Source organism: Nerophis lumbriciformis, linkage group LG34 (genome assembly GCF_033978685.3).
Source record: "Nerophis lumbriciformis linkage group LG34, RoL_Nlum_v2.1, whole genome shotgun sequence".
NCBI classification, from domain to species: Eukaryota; Metazoa; Chordata; class Actinopteri; order Syngnathiformes; family Syngnathidae; genus Nerophis; species Nerophis lumbriciformis.
In genome coordinates, this window is record NC_084581.2 from 3201921 (window position 1) to 3226023 (window position 24103).

At 44.6% G+C, this 24103-nt stretch overlaps 1 protein-coding gene across 1 annotated transcript; it reads right to left on the reverse strand.

Moving 5' to 3' along the window:
• Positions 1 to 692: 692 nt before the first annotated feature.
• cox7a2b (cytochrome c oxidase subunit 7A2b) lies at positions 693 to 11813 on the reverse strand. The gene is made up of 4 exons (XM_061929334.1): positions 11649 to 11813; positions 11243 to 11332; positions 964 to 1048; positions 693 to 847 (listed from the first exon to the last, which is right to left on the reverse strand). Exons 1-4 carry the CDS (start codon positions 11664 to 11666, stop codon positions 789 to 791), a joined length of 252 nt encoding a protein of 83 aa, XP_061785318.1. The 5' UTR covers positions 11667 to 11813; the 3' UTR covers positions 693 to 788.
• Positions 11814 to 24103: the final 12290 nt, after the last annotated feature.

The window sequence follows — 24103 nt, forward strand, 5'->3', positions numbered from 1 at the left end:
TCATTTTTCTCCACTGTCAACTTGCATTAATTCAGGAACAACTTTTACTTCTAATGTTCCAATGTATATTATTCGTATGTCTCCGAGTGCACATTTGAACTTACTATTTGTCTGTTTAGTGAAGAAGTGTACACTTTTGTACTTACACTTTGTCTTTGTAAAAAGGTGCAGCACACTTATAAAGTTAAAGTACCACTGATAGTCACACACCCACAAACTAGGTGTGGTGAAATTACCCTCTGCATTTGACCCATCCCCTTGTTCCACGCCCTGGGAGGTGAGGTGAGCAGTGAGCAGCAGCAGTGGCCGCGCTCAGGAATCACTTTGGTGATTTAACCCCCAATTCCAACCCTTGATACGGAGTGCCAAGCAGGGAGGTAATGGGTCCCATTTTTATGGTCTTTAGTATGACTCGGTCGGGGTTTGAACTCACAACCTGTGTGTCTGTGGAGTACATAAGTGCAGTGCACTTGTATACTTAGTGGCTTTTTAGTAAAGGAGATGTTGCAGTAAAATTGGTTGAGTGTGGACTGTGTAGTAATAACATGTACTACCCTACAGTCACCATCTTGTCACACTGTCAACATGCACATACTCAGGATCAATGTAAAGAGTACACAGTTTATTTACTGAAGTCTATTGATTGAAGTACACCATTTGAGACAAAGCATTAGTGGTCAAGAGTCATGAAATAAGTTTATGAACAAGCTTAGTAGTTTATTTGATCCTCAGGAAGGAATAAATATTTATCCCATGAACATTTTTACAACACACGGGGGACGTCGGCGTTAGTCTTTCTTCTGAGGGTATGCTGCTTTCACCAGCTCGTACACCGCGTAGCCCGCACCTGTGCAACACACACACACACACACACACACACACACACACACACACACACACACACTTACATAAGAAGACAACCCATGACGCAGCACGACATGACACTACTATGACAACACTGACCTAGGACAGTCAACGTCATGGTGGTTCTGTACAACAGCGCGTCGATCGTTCCACCTTTTAAATGGACGGGGAGCCCGTTGTCCTCCTGCAGAGAAGAAAAGTCAAATGATCAAAATACGGTAAATATTGAACATATTAAATATTGCTTTGAACGTGTGTTACATCATATGTAGACGTGCAGTGTTTATGTATATACATTGTTGCTGGAAGGTTTTGAAGTTGTATTAGAGGGCTTTGAAGGCTACAACGATTACTCCCAAAATCCATATCTTTCAAGCGCTTTATCATCTTTAAAATCCTAAAAAAATATATAAGACGTGTGTTCTTGTCTCTCATGATTGTGAACGATAGGCAAAATTCCAAAAAAGTGCAATTCCCCTTTAACTGAGATAAATGAGAGAGAGAACTGTAAGACAAACTAGCAGAACAATACTTTACACAGCAAGTTTGTAGCCTGCATTAAAAAATACAAAAAACATACGCTGTCTTTTCTACCGCTTGTCCCTGACATGTACTAATATCTATGTACATAATTTATCATCAAACTATGGAGAGCAGCCAGACTTTCCATTCAACAAAGACAAGGAGATGAATTTGTCTGCTTGGCTGTGCACACTTCACTTGATTCGTGGCTGTGGTTTCTGGACGCAACATGTCAGCACGGAGGTTTCAGTTTAAACTTTGTGGCTAACATCGCATTGTGTATGGAAAGTCATCAAGTTCACAGTCGGCCTTCTTAACATCTATGTGCTAAAAATATTTCTCTGTCTTCTTAATTAGTCAATTCTTTTGAGTGTATAACTGTATTGCATATTAGGACATATTTAGTATTTTGAGTGAATAAGTACTTTATACTTGCAGTCAGTCTTTTGAATGCATAAATGTGTTACACTTACACGTCATCTTCACACTTTCTCGGTAAATGCATGACAATAATGAATTATTACAGAGTCTCAGCAGGTTTCAACAAGTCAAATTAAAGACCATTAAGAATACAATTTAAGACACATTTCACATCGATAGGTGAGAGCCATTATTTATGATCTAGAATAAACTTTCCCGAGCACCGAAGCGAGAAAGCAGCTCACCAGCCGACGATGTCAACATAGCCACACGAACTAGTAAGCTCTCTGTGATCACAGCGCTGCTAAAAAATCATTTGTCTGTGTTAGCGCTTATAATAACAATCTCACTAATAGCTGGTTACTATTCAAGTCACAAAATGTAAATACAGTATTTTTGGCAGTTTTTGGATGGCTATTTAAAAGGGCTTTGCGGGCGGAATAGAGGACCTCCTATAGGCTCCATTGTAAGCGTACTTTTGCTCGCATTTATTCATGAGTTACAATGCATTAAAAAACATACACCGAAATACTTGTCTTACATAATGATTGTGAATGATAGGGAACATTCCAAAAAAAGTGCAGTTCCCCTTTATTAACCAGTGGCCTGGGACGGTAATAAGTCAATTAATTGAACGATAAATGAAAATGAACTGGATAATTTTGCCGCCATTGATAAATTGCCATGCCTGTGTGTTTGTTTTCTTCGTCTCTTAAATTTCAAACAGGGTACACTCTGTGGTTTGCTCTCAACACCTGAGCACGTTCATTCAATAGCAGAATAAAATGCAGGGATGTGAGCACCCTTTGAGGAAAAGAGAACGACTGACCAAAAAAGAGGACACAAGGTGCTGCCACGCGAGCTCAGAAAAATTATTTGGAAATCAAGACTACCTTACCTGCAATTGGGCGTACTTCTACATTACAATTTAACATTAGAATTATTCTCTTCTACTACCTCTTTTGGCAGTCTTTTTGACACTTACATGTCCCGTGTAACGTATCAAAGCAGGCATGTGCTTAATGAAAAAGACTGAAAATAAGTCGGGGGTCTGTTTCAAAACGATTCAACTATTCAATATCTAAATATAAACAGTAAAAATATTGAACAAAATGTCAGCTACTGTCTTGTTCTAAAACAACAATTAAATGAAATTTAGCATTTAGACAGGCTACACTGTAGCAAAGGTCATCACATGTCTGCCACAATCATGTGTTCTTAAATGTGTATTCCATTTATTCCATGTCGAGAGCAGTTTTGATTTGGGCTTACATGGTAAACAACTCAAATTAATGTGTTGGGCATTGTTTTATCCAGTCGCATACATTTGTCCAACTGTGGCCAAGTAGACGCATTGTGAGTTTCCTAGACATCGTCTATATCGCTATGAGAAAAATCTAAGGAAAAGAATCCCTCTGCCATCTTCAACTAGTTTTGTTAATATATAAATCTCTCGTCGTCATTTGGGATGTGCGCGTCTGTTGTAATTTCCTTTCCTGGTTCTATGACTCGCCCTATCTTGCCTCTGATTGGCCTGTACGTAATGTTTTGCTCTAATCTTAACCAATTGTGACTCATCATAGTAAACCAACAAACTGATCATGGATTTTCGTATACGTAAACCGACCAATCATCATTGATGTTTCCCGTATATTTAGTCCCCTGCCCGTGGAGGTAATAATTTTTAATGGAAAACCATAGATTTGACCACTGGATTATCAAAAATCATACTCATTACTGGAAAACCGTAGTTATTGGCAGGTATGGCAAAGAGACGAATCAAGATTTTAACACACATTGTAGGTCGGGATAAAAACGAAGAAAAACTGAAACAGAGATATTGTGACAGAGATTAAAAAAAAAGACGGATTTCCGACTATAGACGGAAAAAAATCACATGCCTGCCCAACGATTTTTTAGGAGTTTTTTTGTGGAGATTTACTAACATTATTATTAAATGTAGTGTAAAATTCGAAAATTCTGTAACATGCATACAAATAATTCAGAAAACGTTTCCCATTTGGCAATTATATACTACAACCACACCCCCTCAGGTAATGTACTTCCAGTCTTCTCGTTTCGTATGAGACAGCTAGGCAATGTCGCTCAGCCGCTGCAGCCAGCTCACGGTGTCAGATTATTGAGGTCCAGGTCATTGGGTGGGGGAAAGATGGGGCACTCGTGGATGATGCGGTGGGCGGTCTGTTCCTCGGCTCCGCATGGTCAGGCTGCTGATGGTCGCAGGCCCCAGTGGTGCATGTTGGCGTTGAATCGGCCAACACCCATCCGTATCCAGTTTAGTGTTGACCAGTTCTTGCGAGGAAGGTCAGCACCCGGTGGTAGGCTTGTATTTGGGTTGACTGAGAGTTGAGGGGGCCGGGGGGTCTCCTGCCAGCTGGTTCTCCATGCTTCAAGAGTTGCTGGGTGGCGGGAGAATAGGCGCCGGGGGGTTAGGCGTTGGTGACCAAGGTCTTGGGAGTCTGCTACAAGTTTGTGCAGGAGATGGGATGGATCCTGTGAGACCTTACTCAAGTCTGTGTGTGTGGTTTTCCCTGCGTAGGGCGGCTGGTGCGATAGCAATGGGGCCAGTGCTGATCCTTGGGGGACTCCATTTTTGAGGCGCCGTGGGCATCTGGCCTGTCCAACGCTGGTCTTCAGTATGAAGAGGATAGTACGTAAGAGGATAGCTGGCAGTCTGGAACACTCAGGAGGAGCTTCAAGATAAGGCTCTGGTGCCAGATGGTGTCATAAGCCGCGGTGAGGTCCACCAGAACAACGCCCGCTTTGATACGTTTTTCGAAGCGGTCTTCGATGTCGTTCGTCAGCTTTGCGATCTGATGGACAGTGCTACGTCTGCTGCGGAATCCTGCTTGTTGGTCGGGTAGTTGGGGGTCTATGGTGGGGTCCAGACAAGCCAGGAGTCGTCGCTCCAGGACCTTGAATGGGAGGCTGAGAAGTGAGAATGGGAGGCTGAGAAGTGAGAATGGGCGGTAGTTCTTGCGGTTTTCTGTTGGTTTGTTGGGTTTGGGTAGGGCAATGGTTGCCCTTCGCTAGATGTTGGGTATTGCTAGCCTGTTGAGGCAGAAAGAATAAAACTCCTTGAGCCAGTTCTGACATTTTTGGCCGCAGTGTAACAAGAATTCTGGTGGGATGTTGTCTTGCCCCTGTGCTTTCCCGCTCTTCAGTTGTCCGATGGCAGTGGAGAGCTCTTCAAATGGGAAGGGTGTCGACATGTGGCCGTCTTCTCCTGGGGCTTGTGGTTTCTTGCTTGACGGATCGGACGTGGTCTTTTGCTGTGTCCGTGAATCGGTCATTTGCAAGAAGTTGTTCAGCAATTGAATTGGCTGATACACGGCATTGTGTTGGTCTGGAGCTTCTGCCTGTGAGGCGATTGAAGGTGGACTGTTACCTCCCATCGCTCTCTACGCTTTTTGTCAAGGCATTCTGTCAGGTCTGATGCTTTTGAGGCTGCCTCTTCGCCGGGTTCAGCATGCAGGTATTGATTGTAGTGTGTGCCACACTACATACCGACGGCAGAAGCCGCAAGGGATGGCCTTCTTTGTTGCCTGATGGTGAGTTTGCAGAAGGTTGAGTAGGCAAGGTCGGGGTTGGAGGAGCATGGAGGGGGAAGGTTGTCTATCCCTGAGTCCATCTAGCCTTGCGGAAGTTCCACCTCTTCACTGGCTTGGTAGATATTGGTTCAATTTGGTTGTTTGGAGTGATCATTGATGGTCTGTACTGGGACCCGGGAAAGGGTTCCAGAATAGTGCAGTGGGGTGAGGGGCCATTGTGTTTTGAAAATGCAAGGTTGGGGTTTGAGGTGGTGTTCCATCTTCCAGAGTGGAAGCTGTCTGGTTGCTTGGGGTCATACAAGAGTTGGACACCGGACACTGAGGCCCAAAACTTGAGTGCTGCTCCGTCTGGGTTTGTTGAGCAGCAGCAGTTGAAGTCACCAGCGTAGATGCAGGGCGAGTCATAGGCAGGGATAGTGTCTACGAGGAGCTGGGTTGATGGGGTCTTGTATACATTGATGATGGACACGTCTTCGATTTTGGTAGCTGTCCATTCCACTGCGGAGTTTTGAGGGGAGGTAGCAATTGCTGTCCACCTTGCAGAGCTCCGAACGAAGGTGGCTATCCCATGGATGTCACTCTCCGTAAAGGCGGCCAAAGTTAAACCAGGAATTTTGAGTCGGGAGCTTTCACTCATGTGGGTTTCTTGGAGGAGGATGGCGGTAAGATTATGGGCTTGTATTAAATGCTCGATAATCGATGACTTGGCATTGGTGAGGCCTTCCACATTCAGGTATGGCGCAGTGATACCGTCCCGTATGACATCTTACGACGCCTTGTTGGCACCAGACTGCATACTGTGGATGTGTGACTAATGCAATGAGTTTGAAATTTAGGTTGTGGCTGTAGCTGTTGCTGTTGCTTCTGTCTCTGGTTGTTATCGTTCGCCTGACGAATCAGTTTCCAGGGCTCACCATGAGGTCGACAACTTAAACCCGTACTTCCGGTGTTGAGACGTGGGTAAACAGAGGTCACATGAAAATTATACCTTCTCACTGGCTACTAATGAATACTCTACCACAGGGGTGTCAAACAAATTTTAGATCAGGGGCCATATGGAGGAAAAATCTATTCCCAAGTGGGCTGAACTGGTAAAGTCTTTGCATGGCAACTTACAAACAAAAAACAACTTCCGATTTTCTTTTCTTTTTTTTAAATAGACCTAGCATATTCTGAAAATGTACAAATTATGTTTTTTTTCTTTAAACTCACATGTTGCAGTTAATAGTATTCCATCTACATTTGTGGTTGTTTATACTTACTGAATAAATTATGGTAAAATGTTCATAATAGGTGAATTGAGTCTGGAAAAGTTTTAAAATGCTCCCATTGGTGTTCATTTTAATCTATCAGAAGGGGAAATTAATACCAAAATCAAATTACAGGATGTTAATGTAATTTACAAATTTTCCTCAACTTATGTACTAACATCATGTGGTTTATGTTGTACATATGTAGCATCAGCTACAACAAAACTTCTGAATTTGGACTCAATTCATTAATCACACATGAAGTTAGAAGGGAATACATACTAGCTGTGTCTCAATTCGGCGGCGGCATCCTTTGCAGTGCACATTTGTGGGGATGCTGACATCGCTGTACACGAAGGCTATCCCAATTCAAAAAAGTTCCAAGCGTCCTTCGAATCTGGCCAACAAATGTGTCCTTTTCTCCCATTAGCCGAACGTTTGCATCCATGTACACTTCACATCCTTACATATCCCGAGATCCTTTGCGGTCGCAACTCTGAAAATTATGGCGCCGCCGGAAAGAGTGACTTTAAAGCGTAAGTATAGCTTTATTTATTCATTTAAAACAGCTAAAAGCAGACATGTCAAGCTGGGGTGACAGTAGTGATACACATGTTAAAATACGAGACCTTGACTATCGTAATATTGAGCGACCTCCATGCTCTTTGCTCCTGTTTTTACCTCGAGGCAGAGCCATATATCCGGCCATTGCAGACGGCTTCGTGCCCGGAGCTTTTTTCAATGTTTGGAAGTAAAGCCTTCCATCTTTTAATTTACTGTTTTAGACCGCAAGAAGTTGACTGGTTTTGGGTATTTTAAGTGAAGTTGGCACGTTGTGTAAATCGTAAATAAAAACTGAATGATTTGCAAATCCTTTTCAACCTACCGGTATATTCAATTGAATATACTGCAAAGACAAGATACTTAACGTTCAAACTGGTAAACTTAATTTTTTGGCAAATACAAGCTCATTTAGAATTTGATGCCTGCAACATGTTTCAAAAAAGCTGGCACAAGTGGCAAAAAAGACTGAGAAAGTTGAGGAATGCTAATCAAACCCTTATTTGGAACATCCCACAGGTGAACAGGCTAATTGGGAACAGGTGGGTGCCATGAGTGGGTATAAAAGCAGCTTCCATGAAATGCTCAGTCATTCACAAACAAGGCTGGGGCGAGGGTCACCACTTTGTGAACGAATGCGTGAGCAAATTGTTGAACAGTTTAATAACAACATTTCTCAACGAGCTATTGCAAGGAATTTAGGGATTTCACCATCTACGGTCCGCAATATCATTAAAGGGTTCAGAGAATCTGGAGAAATCACTGCACGTAAGCGGCAAGGCCGAAAACCAAAATTGAATGCCCGTGACCTTCGATCCCTCGGGCGGTACTGCATCAAAAACCGATATCAGTGTGTAAAGGATATCACCACATGGGCTCAGGAGCACTTCAGAAAACCACTGTTAGTAACTACAGTTTGTCGCTACATCTGTAAGTGCAAGTTAAAACTCTACTATGCAAAGCGAAAACCATTTATCAACAACATCCAGAAACTCAGCCAAATTCGCAGGGCCCGAGCTCATCTAAGACGGACTGATGCAAAGTGGAAAAGAGTTTTGTGGTCTGACGAGTCCACATTTCAAATTGTTTTTGGAAACTGTTGACGTCGTGTCCTTCGGACCAAAGAGGAAAAGAACCATCCAGACTGGTATAGGCGCAAAGCTCAAAAGCCAGCATCTGTGAGGGTATGGGGGTGTATTAGTGCCCAAGGCATGGGTAACTTACACATCTGTGAAGGCACCATTATTGCTGAAAGGTACATACAGGTTTTGGAGCAACATATGTTGTCATCCAAGCAACGTGTTTTTCATGGACGCCCCTGCTTATTTCAGCAAGACAATGCCAAGCCACATTCTGCACGTGTTACAACAGTAGTAAATGAGTGCGGGTACTAGACTTGCCTGCCTGTAGTCCAGACCTGTCTCCCATTGCAAATGTGTGGCGCATTATGAAGCGTAAAATACGACAACGGAGACCCTGGACTGTTGAACAACTTAAGATGGACATCAAGCAAGAATGGGAAAGAATTGCACCTGAAAAGCTTCAAAAATTGGTCTCAGTTCCCAAACGTTTACAGAGTGCTGTTAAAAGGTTACATATTTTATATTCTAGTTTCTTCAAAATAGCCACCCTTTGCTCTGATTACTGCTTTGCACACTCTTGGCATTCTCTCGATGAGCTTCAAGCACACCTGTGAAGTGAAAACCATTTCAGGTGACTACCTCTTGGAAACTCATCGAGAGACTGCCAAGAGTGTGCAAAAAAGTAATCAGAGCAAAGGGTGGCTATTTTGAGGAAACTATAATATAAAACATGTTTTCAGTTATTTCAACTTTTCTTGTTAAGTACATAACTCCACATGTGTTTATTCATAGTTTTGATGCCTTCAGTGACAATCTACAATTTAAATAGTCATGAAAATGAGAAGGTGTCCAAACTTTTGGCCTGTACTGTATATACCAGATTGGATGATCATTTAAAAAGAAAGTATTTTTATAATTTATACAAATTAATAAACTCATGTTCTGAAACTGCAGTTGTTGTGATTCATTTCCTCTAATATGCTATCCCAATATTTACAATTACTTGCTATAAAGCAACCAATTTGACAAAATTAGAAACATACGGTACATCAATAATGAATGACATAATAAAATAACTGCTAAATCGGATTGTGTGGTGTTGCTGTATGGATGAACCATGAAGACTCTTTCTGGGACATCTTCTGGATTGTCTGTGTGTTTTTAAAGGTACATGTCTCACTACAACAAGCATTCACAAGCATAAAAATAAATGCACCATTAACTAATAATTAGGAATAACAGCTTTAGAATGATTGTCAACACGTTACACATCTTCATGACAACCATCACACTTGATTGGTCGGCTCTAACCTTGCGACAGAGAACGGGCAATTTTGCAATGCTATTGGGCCGTTTGAGACATGGGACAAGAGAGCTAGTAATTATAAATTAACAAAACTGTGAAATAACTATTGTAATGGTAACCTGTTGAGGAATATTGATGTTCATAGTTCTCAGGCTCGCAAATATACCCGCCGTGCCTGAAAGATAGTGACAGACAATGAGGAAGTGTTGTGTGTGAGAGAAAAAAAACATGTGCACAAGAAATAGTGTGTCGGAATTGAACCAGTTAACACATGAATGGCAATAAAAGTTTTTTTTAGAAAAGAGTATCGTTAGTGTGACTTCTTTTCAACGAAACACCACAATAAGCTGAAAAACAACACATTAAGTTATCATTTTTATAGCACACCAAGGTATTAAGTACACAATACCAGTTTGCATGCTAATGTTCAATCACTGTTGCTTTATTTCATAAAATAATGTGTGCATTTCAAGCACAAAGTCTGCTCTCCTGTGGTCAGGGACCCTCTTCAAAAGCTAACCAATCACAGATCTGCGGTCCGCGTCACCTCTGACGCAAAGCTAGGATTTTTGGAAGGTGAAGCAAGGCTTTCGAGAAAGTACGCAAGGTGGAGGCGACAAGACAGCGTTGCTTATGCAAGTTACATGACGCGAGAGTATAATCCAGCAGAAAAAAAGAGACGGTAGATAAGAAGTCTTGAGTCACTATTTTATCCGAGCCTTTCACACTGTCAAGAAGACATGTCAAGACACCTCTTCTCATAGCAATCACACACTTCCGGCTTCATTAGAATAGCGCTACTCGTCACAGTCGGTCTAACTACCACAACAAAATGAAGAATCGTCTTATATTACGATCATGCTTTGTCAAAGATGTTTTGTAATGTGATATTTCTACCAACATAAATGTTTTCTGGCAGATTGAAACAAAGTGTACATTCTTTTATAACCTGTTTTGATTGGAAGTCTGCAATTACAGAATTTTTAGCAGGTTGAATATTAATTTTTTTAATAAACAGATAAGGTTAAGACTTGTCATGCAGCAAAACGAATATGATTAACTTGTACAACATGCAACGTTCAGAATATCAGAAGCAATTATCCAGGTAGAAATATCACAGATTACATTACCAAACATCTTTGACAATCAAATTATAATCGTAACAATCCACATTTTGTGTTATGTGAAACTGGTATCTAAACATGGTGTAGCTCCTCTGAATGCAAGTGCTTCTACAGCAGGAATACACATTGTATTCCTACAAAATCTGGCAAGAAACCAAAGCACTGCAGGTATTTTTTTTATTGTCATTAAAATATTGCTTATGTCCATCTTGTGTTGTACTTTAAAAAACAACAACTTTATTGTACAGTCTTGGTAATAAAAAACTTGAAAAGTATCTGTCTAGGGTACACTTATTAATGATGAAAAATTCTATCTATCTGCAATTAATCGCAATAATTGTGAGTTTCCTTAAAAGAAACTGCAATTAATCGCAATTAAATATTTAAATTGTTTCACAGCCCTAGTTAAAATATACAATTCCGTTACTTTGCCAACATGGCTAAATACTTTTGTTGCATTATAGTTAATATCATAAATGTGGATTCTCTATCAGATGCCTCTAACACATAATGTTGTCCCTGTAGAGGGAATACGTCTGACCTGGAACCGTTTCTGGTTCTTGGGGACTTTGTTCTCCACCTGACGCCGAGCAGAGTTGCAGAAGGTCCGCCGCGCCACCTGCTGGAGGGCCTAGAAACATCAGGACAGTGTTGGTGCATTAAGAAACGCAGAAAAAGTGGACACATTTGACAACTGAAGACGTTGAAAGTTTAAACGCGCCTCAGTAAACTAAAAAGTGCGAGAACATAGATCTAAAATATATTTTTTTTAAAGGTCGTTGAGTCACACGACAGTATTAGCCGCTTTTGACCGCTAGCTAGCACTTTGAGGCTAAATATGCATCAGCATACACTTCTGTTACAAAGCTACGAAACAATATCTGACACAATAACTAACTAAAATCTTCCAAAGTAAAATAGGACTTAAAAGTAAAAGAGTGCCTTACAAATACGCCTCTATTCATAGTTAACGTCGTCTGTGGTCGTCTTTCTAGCACAAGGACATCAGACCAGACACTTCCTGTTCTTCTTCTTCGTCAGATTTCGTGACATCATTTAATGGCCGCGAGCTCTGCTGCCCTCTCTGGTCTTTGCTGGAACCAACTAACTCACTTCAAAACTTTCAATCAACGATGTGTTGTCTGTCTATTAGTAAATAATGCAGACGAGGCGTGTTGGCTGAGTTCTAAACGTTTACTCATAAAGCGTGCTCATAACAACATTCTAGCTGCAGGCATGGCCACATTCCACCTTCCGGGCTGCCGCGCATGCCCATCATTCCTGTTGCATGCTGGGTAGTGTAGTTCTTATATTCCCTGGCACATAACATCACATCTTTCCCCCTATAAAGAAATAGTGTTTAACTTTTCATTCTTTTAGCATTGCAACCACATCTGCAAATACCTTTTCTCTACATAGACATTTCTTTCAATAAAGACAAAGTGCAAAAATGTCAAAGCATCATAAACAGTTATGTCAACCCTTTTTTTTTTCTTTTTTTTTTAACAACTCTCAAAACCTCAGAGTCCTTAACAACTCTCAATCAGCCTCTTAGGTGGCTGAACATGTCTCTTAGGTCTAGAGTTAGACAGTCTCTCAACAGCAGGTGACGCGGACACTGCTGTCAGTCCTTGGTCAGCAAGGTCTGGCTCAGTGTCAGCAAGTTCTGCAGGTCCAGCTGAGTCCTGTTGAGCCTTTTCCTGAGCTGCAATGTTGCCTTCAGTCAGCTGTAGTTGAAGATCCGTGCGGTTCTTTCTCAGAGTCGGTCCATTTTCCATCTGGATCCTATACGAACGTGGAGCAACTTTCTCTTCCACCTGTCCTTTTTGTCTCCAGGTGCCTGTAGAAATGTCTCTGAGACGCACAACGTCTCCCGGCCTCAGCATAGGCAGGTGTTTTGCCGTTCTATCATGCAGCTGTTTTTGCTTTGCTTTTTGTACTTCCTTAGCGTGTCTGACTTTGTGTGCGCCTTTGGGTGTCAGCAAATCCTCGTTGACTGGTAGGTTGGAGCGAATGCGCCTACCCATCAGCATTTGGGCTGGTGACAGTCCATTTTGTAGAGGTGCACTCCGGTAGATCAGTAAACTTTTCTGAAAGTCATCTTTGTCCTGTGATTTTTTTAACAAGTTTTTTACTGTTTTTACAGAGCATTCTGCCAAGCCGTTGGACTTTGGATAAGTTGGACTTGACGTGGAGTGTTGAAACCCCCATTCCTTGGCAAAGGCAGCAAACTCACAACTAGAAAACTGGGGACCATTGTCAGAAAACAGTTCACATGGAACACCATGTCTGGCGAAAACAGTCTTTAAATAACTGACAACTGCTTTGCTCGATGTTGACTGCAACGCTCCAATTTCCGGATAGTTTGAAAAGTAGTCTGTGACTACCACGTAGCTCCTTCCATCAAAGTCAAATAGATCAGTTCCTACTTTGTAGTACGGTCTGTGGGGCACTGGATGAGTCATCAGTGGCTCAGCTTGTTGTTTTGGCCTGTAAATTCGGCAAACTCCACATGACGTTGTTGTTTGGCTAATATCCTGATTGATCCTTGGCCAGTACATTACTTCTCTAGCCCTCCTTTTACACTTGACTTCACCGAGGTGGCCTTCGTGTATCTTTTCGAGCATCTGTTTGCGCAGTGAGTACGGAATAACAAATTTGCTCCCTTTTAGCACAATGTCATCCACCACTGTGAGCTCAGCTCTACAATTCCAATAGTCTTGTATTTTCAAGGGGCAATCCTTTTTGTTGTCAGGCCATCCATTCTGTACTGTGCTCTTGAGTTCTTTCATAGTTTCATCTGCAATAGTGTCTCTCCGTATGTGTTCTGTTCTGTCTGCAGTCACAGGCAAAGATGTCACTACCATATCTACATATGCCTGTATCTCTGTGCTATTTTCACTGTCAGCAAGTTCTCTCTTATCCACTGCTCTAGACAATGTGTCAGCTGTGTACATATATTTTCCTTGTGTATACATCATGTGCACGTCATATTTTTGCAGTCGAATTAGCATGCGCTGTATTCGTACTGGACAGTCATTCAATGGTTTGTTCATGATGGACACCAACGGTTTATGATCAGTTTCCACTTGAAACATCTGTCCATATACATATTGATGGAAACGCTCACATGCATACAAACTTGCTAACAGTTCTTTTTCAATTTGAGCATACCTGGTCTCGGCACTTGTCAGTGCTCTGGATGCATAGGCGACAGGTAGCCACTGCTCTTCATGTTGCTGCAGTAGCACTGCTCCCAGGCCGTACTGCGATGCATCTGCCGAGATCCTGGTGCTCTTCTCGGGGTCATAAAACTTTAACACAGGCTCCTGTGTAAGAGTCTCTTTCAGTTTTAGAAAACATTGTTCTTGCTCGTGGGACCAAATCCATTCATTCTTTTGTTCAAGAAGACTCCTGAGAGGTGCTGACTGTGTTGACAGTTGTGGGACAAACTTGGCAAGATAGGTGACCATCCCTAGGAAACGTCTGACCTCATCTTTGTTGGTTGGCCTTTCCATGTTGTTGATTGCTGAAGTTTTTCTCGGGTCTGGCTTCACGCCCTCTTCACTCACAACATCTCCCACAAAGGTAAGTGACTTCACTCCAAACTCACATTTTTCTTTGTTAAGTTTCAGGTTCACCTCCCTTGTCTTGTCTAGCACTTGTCTCAGTCTTTCGTCGTGTTCTTTTCGGGTTGAGCCCCACACTATGATATCATCCATCATTGTCTCAACTCCAGGTATGTGCTCAAAAATCATGTGAATGGTCTTATGATATACTTCAGGCGCTGACAAGATGCCGTATGGTAGACGAAGAAACCTGTACCTGCCCTCCGGGGTGTTAAATGTGCAGAGTCTTGAACTCTCCTCGTCAAGCTTCATCTGCCAGAAACCTGATGAAGCATCTAATTTGCTGAACCATTTTGCTCCAGCAAATTGTGCCATGATCTCTTCCCTGGTTGGTAACTTGAAGTGCTCTCTTCTGATCGCTTTATTTAAGTCTCTTGGATCCAAGCATATTCTTAGGGCACCTGTTTTCTTTTGCACAACAACCAGCGAGCTGACCCATTCAGTTGGCTCATCTATTCTTTTAATGACTCCCAACTTTTCCATTCGTGCTAGTTCATCTTTCAGTTTTTCCCGCAGAGCAAATGGGACTTTCCTGCACGGGTGCACAACAGGAAACACATTTTTATCTACACATATTTTATGTAGTCCAGGTAGACATCCAAGTCCTTGAAAGCAGTCCTTATACTCTTCCATGAGTGTGTCCTGAGCATTTGTAGTTTCTTGAGATGTCACCACAAACACTCTTTTGACAAGATTGAGCTTTGTGCATGCACTGAGTCCCAGGATTGGTTGTACACTCATATCCACGATCAGTAGCTGTGCTCTCATTTGTCGACCCTTGTGTTTAAAAGTTGCAATACATCCGCCTTTAACAGGAACTCGTTCTCCAGTGTATCCACTTACTTTGGTTTTTACTGGATGGATTTTGCTCTTTACAGTCAGTGTTTTGTAATCTTCCAAAGATAGCAGGTTTACGTGAGCACCTGTATCTAACTTGAATGGTATTGTCGTCTGATTCACTGTGATTGGAACAATCCATTCTTGTGCATGCTTGCACCACATTGACAAGAAACTCATTATCATCATCTTCTTCAACTGTGTGAACTTTCTGTCTTGAAGCTGCTTTGCAACACTTTGCATAGTGATTGCTCCTTCCACAGTTGTTACATGTTTTTCCATATGCAGGACAATATTTTGGCTTGTGGCTGCCTCCACATTTACCACATTTAAATTCCTCAGATTTGTCTTTTTGATCCTTTTGTTTGGTACACATTTTCTTTTTCCATTGTTCTTTATGTATGGCATGCACTGTTGTTTCACCTCTCCGTAGCTCTTTTGCTTGAGCTCTGGTGGTCTCAGCTGCTCTACACATACTGACACACTTATCTAACGTAAGCCCAGTTTCTCGAAGCAGTCTTTCTCTCAGTGCATTATCCATTGTACCACAAACAATCCTATCTCTCACTAATGAGTCTCTCAGAGTGTCAAATTCACATGTTTTGCTTAGTGTATGAAGCTCTGCCATGTACTGATCAAAAGGTACTCCTTGCTTTTGGTCATGTGTGAAAAACGTATACCTCTCAAATGTCACGTTTTGACGAGGCACAAAGTATTCTTCAAACTTTGTCATTAGCTGTTCCAAAGTCAAATTAGCTTCATCTAGCTGAAAGCTATTATATATGTCCAAAGCATCTTCTCCAATAACATGCAAAAGTATATGAGCTTTCAGCTTTTCATTATCACCTCCTGCTCCGCTTGCTGCTAAATATATATTAAATCTGTTACGAACTGGTCAAGGGGGTGACCCCGGGATGCAGAGACGAGAGGCAAGTTTGAATAACAAAAAGGGAAAACATTTAATGAGTCCAAAAAGTGTAACAAAAAGCGATGGGGGCAGAAGTGCACACCATGAATACTTAAATGAAAACAGGTTTCTCAGTGGTCGGCAGGGGGAGAAGCCAGGGCACACTAAGACACAGGATAAAGTCCTTGTTGCCTCAAGGAGGCTAGGAAACAAACACAACACGTTAGGATTTACAGGATTAAGGAAAAACAACATACCGGGACTGACGAGGCGAAGTAGGCACATGCACGTGGAAGGTGCAGGAAAAATTAACCAGCAAGGCCCAGCTGTGGGTGACGAGCTTAAATACTCTGAAGAAATGGTTTGCAGGTGTGCCTAGTGTCCGCCCCTCGCTGGAGACTAATGAGCTGAGGAAACATCACAATAAAAGAGAAAGCAGGGAAATAAAAACACAACAGTACCCCCCCCTTAAAGGACGCCACCTGGCGGCTTACCTGGTTTCTCTGGAAAACTAACATAAAATGTATTTAAAAGTGTAGGGTCTAGGATAAGGGAACGCGAGACCCAGGATCGGTCCTCGGGGCCGTAGCCCTCCCAGTCCACCAGATACTGGAAACCCCTGCCCCTTCTCCTCACATCAAGAATGGCCTTGACAGAGAACGCAGGATGGCCATCAATAAGCCTGGGAGGTGGAGGAGGCACCTCTGGAGGACTCAAGAGACTGGTGGAAACGGGCTTGATGAGTGAGACGTGGAACGAAGGATGTATCCTTAGGGAGTCAGGAAGGTGTAGTTGAACGGCGGAGGGATTGATGATACGTTCAATGGAAAAAGGCCCAATAAATCTTGGCTGAAGCTTCTTAGAGTCCACTTGGAGAGGAAGATCACGAGACGACAACCACACCTTCTGACCGGGCTTGTAGTCTGGTGCTGTACTGCGGTGGCGGTTAGCAAGGCGCTGGTTGCGCTCTGAGGTGCGTAGCAATGCAGACCGGGTATTGCGCCAGGCTTGATGTGCGCGGTGCAGGTGGGCAGCCACAGATGGGACGGCGACCTCCTTTTCCAGAGAATTAAAAACGGGGGGTTGGTAACCGTAGGCAGAGTGAAAAGGTGACATACCTGTAGCCGAGCTGATGAGTGTATTATGTGCGTACTCTATCCACGGTAGACTGAAGGCCCAGGAGGCCGGCTGCTGGTGGCAGACGCAGCGGATTGCGGCCTCTAGGTCTTGATTGGTGCGTTCAGTCTGACCGTTAGTCTGTGGGTGGTATCCTGAGGAAAGACTGGGTGATGCTCCTAATGCCTTGCAGAACGCCTTCCAAACAGCAGACGAGAATTGTGGACCTCTATCCGAAACTACATCCACTGGGATACCATGCAGCCGGAAGACATGGCGTACGAGCAGTTCAGCAGTCTCGAGTGCAGAGGGTAACTTGGCCAGAGCGACAAAATGGGCCATCTTAGAAAAGCGGTCAACCAAAGTCAATATCACTGTGTTGCCCTTGGATGGTGGAAGTCCTGTGACAAAGTCCAATGCCACATGGGACCACGGGCGGGAGGGAATGGGAAGCGGGCGGAGAAGACCGGCTGGTGCACGGTGTGATGCTTTATTACGGGCACAAGAGGCACAGGCCGATACAAAGTCCTTTGTGTCAGCCCTGAAGGTTGGCCACCAGAAGCGCTGGGACAGGAGGAAAAAAGTACGGGTTATGCCCGGGTGGCAAGCGACCTTGGAGCTGTGGGCCCAGTTTAGTACTTCAGGACGGAGCTCTGGGATCACAAACAAACGCCCTTGAGGGCAGTTCTTAGGAGAGGGAACGTTCTTGAGTCCCTCCTTAACGCGGCCTTCAATGTCCCACTGCAACGCTCCCAGTACTCGTGATGGAGGGATGATTGTCTCGGTCTTGACCTCTTCCTCGGGGCAGGAGTACATCCTCGACAGAGCATCTGGTTTACCATTCTGGGAACCGGGGCGGAAGGTCATGGTAAAATTAAATCTGGCTAGGAACAACGCCCACCTCGCTTGTCTAGGATTGAGCCGTTGAGCAGTACGGATATAGGCCAGATTCTTGTGGTCTGTGAACACCAAAAACGGGGTCTCCGAGCCCTCCAGCCAGTGCCTCCATTCTTGTAGTGCCAACACCACAGCGAGTAGTTCTCTATTGCCAATGTCATAATTACGTTCAGCAGGAGTCAGGCGGCGTGAGAAAAAGGCACAGGGGTGCAGCCTCTGGTCGGTGGTGGAGCGCTGGGAGAGCACAGCCCCCACGCCGGAGTCAGATGCGTCAACCTCGACAACAAATTGAGAGGATATGTTAGGATGGATAAGAACAGGTGCAGAGGTGAACAAAGACTTGAGTTTCTCAAAAGCAGATTGAGTCTCTGAGGTCCACAAAAAGGGAAGCTTAATGGAAGTAAGTCTTGTTAATGGTTCTGCTACTCGACTAAAATTACGAATAAAACGACGATAAAAATTAGCAAAACCTAGAAACCTTTGAAGGAGCTTCCTAGAAGTGGGTGTGGGCCAATCAACCACTGCCTGTATTTTCGCCGGATCTGCTCGGAGTTGACCCCTCTCAACAATAAAACCCAAAAAAGGAACCGACTCAGAATGAAAAACACATTTCTCAGCTTTGACATACAGACGATTTTCAAGAAGGCGTTGGAGCACTAAGCGAACATGCTGGACGTGTAGTTCAGGGGTAGGTGAGAAAATTAGTATATCGTCTAAATAAACTACCACGAAACGGTCGAGCATGTCGCGCAGGACGTCATTTATGAGGCCCTGAAAAACGGCAGGAGCATTGGTGAGGCCGAAAGGCATGACCAGGTATTCAAAATGTCCTAGGGATGTGTTGAAAGCAGTTTTCCATTCATCTCCTTGCTTAATTCTAACTAAATGGTAAGCATTGCGGAGGTCCAATTTGGTGAAATGTCTAGCAGTGTGTAGTGGGTTGAAAGCTGAGTTGAGAAGCGGAAGCGGATATTTATTCTTAACAGTAATATTATTGAGGGCACGGTAATCGATGCAGGGGCAAAGTGTCTTGTCCTTCTTCTCCACAAAAAAAAACCCGGCAGCTAGTGGAGAGTTGGATGGGCGGATAAGACCAGATGCAAGTGAAGTAGTGATATAATCCTCTAGAGCATGTCTTTCGTGTCGAGAAATGTTGTATAGTCGCGAAGAAGGGAGTGTAGCACCAGGGAGGAGATCAATACCACAATCGTAGGGACGGTGTGGAGGTAACGACAACGCTCGATCTTTGCTAAAAACTTCTTTAAGGTCGTGATAAGCAGTGGGCACAACCGACAAATCAATGACTTCCTGTGTGACGACGCGCGAGGACCTTGTGCGAGGGCATGCAGACCGCAGACAATGTAAATGACAAAAAATTCCCCAATTAATTATTGTAGCTTTGGCCCAGTCAATATGGGGATTGTGTTTAGCTAGCCAGGTAAGCCCAAGCACAACCGGAGCAGAACGAGAGGGTATGACTAGAAAAATGATTGATTCAAAATGGTTCCCAGATAATTGAAGAGATAACGGAAGGGTCTGATGTATAACGCTCGCCAGGTGGCCTCCGTCGAGGGATCGGACAACTCTAGGTTTATGTAACTTAGTAACGGGTATGGAATAACGCTTAATTACAGACTCATCGATGAAATTATCGTCGGAACCAGAATCAACAAGTGCCCTAATGTCCAATTTTTGGGATAAGTCCCAGGCTAGCGTACACGATAGTTGAAGTCTGGACAGTGTCTGACCTGTAGCGGACAGTAGAGGGGCATGGTCGATCGCTGGAGGATGTGAAGCTGGAACAGGGCGAGGAGGCGGCGCCTGAGTGCGTAGAGGTGGCGGCGCTTGAGTGCGTAGAGGTGGCGGCGCTTGAGTGCGTAGAGGTGGCGGCGCTTGAGTGCGTAGAGTTGGCGGCGCTTGAGTGCGGCGGCGAACAGGACGATGAGGACAGTGGGAGAGGCGATGCTCCACTTCTCCACAATATAAACACAGCTGGAGGCGGAGGCGACGATCCCTCTCAGCTGGAGATAGACGATTACCTCCGAGCAGCATGGGTTCCTCTTCCTGTGGTATCGGCAGGGCATCGACACTGGGTATCGGTGCAAATGTTTGACGCGCTCCATGGCCACTCCCACTGCGCGACGAAGTGCAGAGTCCCTGACGTCGAAAACTCTCTCTCTCCCAGTCAACGAGGCGATTTTCAACCCTCCCCGCCAGAGCGACAAGCTCGTCGAGGTTGTCGGGAGTCTTGAGCGGGATCATGTGTTTCCGGACTCGCTCAGCCAGACCGAGGGAGAAGACGTCCACCAATGCGGAAGTGGGCCATCCGCTCTCAGCAGCGAGCCTTCGGAATTCGATGGCGAAGTCCGTGACGCTGCGCTGACCTTGCTGTAGACGAAGTAATGACCGTGCTGCCTCACGTCCTGGTCTTTCGTGCTGGAAAATGTTCTTCATGGCTTTGGCAAAAGCGGCATACGAGGCACACACGGGAGATTGACGCCCCCATTCCGCGGTGGCCCAGGCGGAAGCCCGGCCACTCATATGGGACATGACAAAAGCCACACGAGCTCTTTCAGTGCAAAAAGAGGTTGGCAATAGTTAAAAAAAAATCTCACACTGGGTGAGGAAAGAACGCACGTCACCTGACTCGCCGGAGAAACGCTCGGGCTTGGAGAGTGGGGGACACGTAGCAGGAGGGGTGTCGTCAGGCAACGGAATATCTGCGGGTCGAGGATGGCTCAGCGGGACTGCTGCGTCGGCGGTGGGGGAAGTCATCGACTGCAGAGCGGTGAGTACGCTTCCCAGCTTTGTCTCCAAGATATTTATGCGAGCATCTTGGCGTTCCGCCATGGCTTTGACGCCAGTCCTAAGCACGCCAAATTGTTCTTCCTGTTGGTCTAGAGTTCTTCTGACCGGGTCGATCTCTGCGAGGTCCATGATGTGGCTGGTTAATATGTTACGAACTGGTCAAGGGGGTGACCCCGGGATGCAGAGACGAGAGGCAAGTTTGAATAACAAAAAGGGAAAACATTTAATGAGTCCAAAAAGTGTAACAAAAAGCGATGGGGGCAGAAGTGCACACCATGAATACTTAAATGAAAACAGGTTTCTCAGTGGTCGGCAGGGGGAGAAGCCAGGGCACACTAAGACACAGGATAAAGTCCTTGTTGCCTCAAGGAGGCTAGGAAACAAACACAACACGTTAGGATTTACAGGATTAAGGAAAAACAACATACCGGGACTGACGAGGCGAAGTAGGCACATGCACGTGGAAGGTGCAGGAAAAATTAACCAGCAAGGCCCAGCTGTGGGTGGCGAGCTTAAATACTCTGAAGAAATGGTTTGCAGGTGTGCCTAGTGTCCGCCCCTCGCTGGAGACTAATGAGCTGAGGAAACATCACAATAAAAGAGAAAGCAGGGAAATAAAAACACAACAAAATCTTTGCTTAAAACGCTTCCAGTTATAAGCAAGATTAGCAGTTAGTAGCATTGGGCTAGGTGGACTTAGCTTTTCCATGACTGCACTTTGGGGTAAGTTACCGGTGTTCTACCGAAATCTGTTACCCATCGGAATTTGTGACTCCAGGGGGCGATGTTCCCATGGCGTTTGTTTGATGGTTAAACGGCAAGCCCAAAGAGGAGGAGAAGAAGAACGCTTGCGTAAATGGCGTAAACTATCCTTAATGCTGAAACGTCAGTTGTCAGAATTTCAGCATTAATAAATTACACATTTTCTGGAAATCAATGACTTACTTTCATTATAGTATGAGTCCATTGTATCAGCTGTTGATTCTCTCTCACACACATACATTTTCCGGATTAAAAACTATCATGGAATGAAACGTCAGTTGTCAGAATTTCAGCATTAATAAATTACACATATTCTGGAAATCAATGACCATTGTTATTATTAATGCTGAAATTCTGACAACTGACGTTTCAGCATTAAGGATAGTTTACGCCATTTACGCAAGCGTTCTTCTTCTCCTCCTCTTTGGGCTTGCCGTTTAACCATCAAACAAACATCATGGGAACATCGCCCCCTGGAGTTACAAATTCTGACGGGTAACAGATTTCGGTACAACACAGGCATGGCCACATTCCACCTTCCGGGCTGCCGCGCATGCTCATCATTCCTGTTGCATGCTGGGTAGTGTAGTTCTTATATTCCCTGGCACATAACATCACAAACAATCCATCCATCCATTTTCTACCGCTTATTCCCTTCGGGGTTGCGGGGGGCGCTGGAGCCTATCTCAGCTACAATCGGGTGCCAAGTGCACATATGGACACCCTTATGCTTGAACATGGTGTTTGTTATGGACAATCTGTGACGAGCACAAAAGTCCAATAACAAAACACCACTCGGGTTCAGATCCGGGCGGCCATTCTTCCCAATCACGCCTCTCCAGGTTTCACTGTCGTTGCCAACATGAGCATTGAAGTCACCCAGTAGGACAAGGGAATCACCCGGGGGGGGCACTTTCGAGTATTCCCTCGAGTGTATCCAAAAAGGGTGGATACTCTGAACTGCTGTTTGGTGCGTAAGCACAAACAACAGTCAGGACCCGTCCCCCCACCCGAAGGCGGAGGGAGGCTACCCTCTCGTCCACTGGGTTGAACTCCAACGTGCAGGCTTTGAGCCGGGGGGCAACAAGAATTGCTACCCCAGCTCGTCGCCTCTCACTGCGTGCAACGCCAGCGTGGAAGAGAGTCCATCCCCTCTCGAGAGAACTGGTTCCAGAGCCCTTGCTGTGCGTCGAGGTGAGTCCGACTATATCCAGCCGGAACTTCTCTACCTCGCGCACAAACTCAGGCTCCTTTCCCCCCCAGCGAGGTGACGTTCCACGTCCCAAGAGCTATCTTATGTAGCCGAGGATCAGACCGCCAAGTGCCCTGCCTTCGGCTTCCGCCCAGCTCACAATGCACCCGACCTCTATGGCCCCTCCCATGAGTGGTGAGCCCATTGGAGGGGGGACCCACGTTGCCTCTTCGGGCTGTGCCCGGCCGGGCCCCATGGGGACAGGCCCGGCCACCAGGCGCTCGCCATCGTACCCCAACTCCGGGCCTGGCTCCAGAGGGGGGCCCCGGTGACCCGCGTCCGGGCGAGGGAAATCTGAATCCTTGTTGTTTCATTCCCATAGAAGTCTTCGAGCTGCTCTTTGTCTGATCCCTCACCTAGGACCTGTTTGTCTTGGGAGACCCTACCAGGGGGCATGAAAGCCCCCGGACAACATAGCTCCTAGGATCCTTGGGACACGCAAACTCCTCTACCACGGTAAGGCGGCAGCTCAGAGAGGAGCTGATGCAATTATATTTTCTACAAATCCACCTAATGTGTCTGGTCTATTTTAATGTTAGTGTATTTGAAATCATAGCATAGCTCATAGCACAAATAATACAAGACATGAGAGTAATTTATCATTTTATAATACTGAAGACTCATATTTGAAATTAGCAGTAACGAATTCAATGGCGTGGTGTGGCTCAGGTTGTACAGCAGCCATGCCAGGAACTTGGGGGTTCCAGGTTCTATTCCAGCGTTGTGTCCTCGGGCAAGACACTTCACTCACCTTGCTCCCATGCAGTGCCACCCACACTGGTTTTAAATGTAGCTTAAAGATGTAGATAATGGGTTTCACAATGTAAAGCGCTTTTAGTCTCTAGAAAAAAGCGCTATATAAATATAAATCACTTCCCAATTTAATAAATAAACACATTTTACAATTATGTTTTATTGTATGAATTAATGACAGCTAGTTTAAGTACCAGTGGGGTGGAAAAGCAAGTTGTGAATTGTGAATTATATAAATTGCTTCTATATTGAAGCTATATCTGATGTATGACACCGAAATACTTCCAAAGTTTGCGAGTAAATAGATATGATCAAAATAATATACATTTTCACAGAGATTCCCAAGCCATTTTGAGAGATAATGAGCTCGAGTGATGGAGAGGTAGGAACCACAGATCCCTTCATCACCAACAACAATGCAAATCATGCAGACTTTGTGAG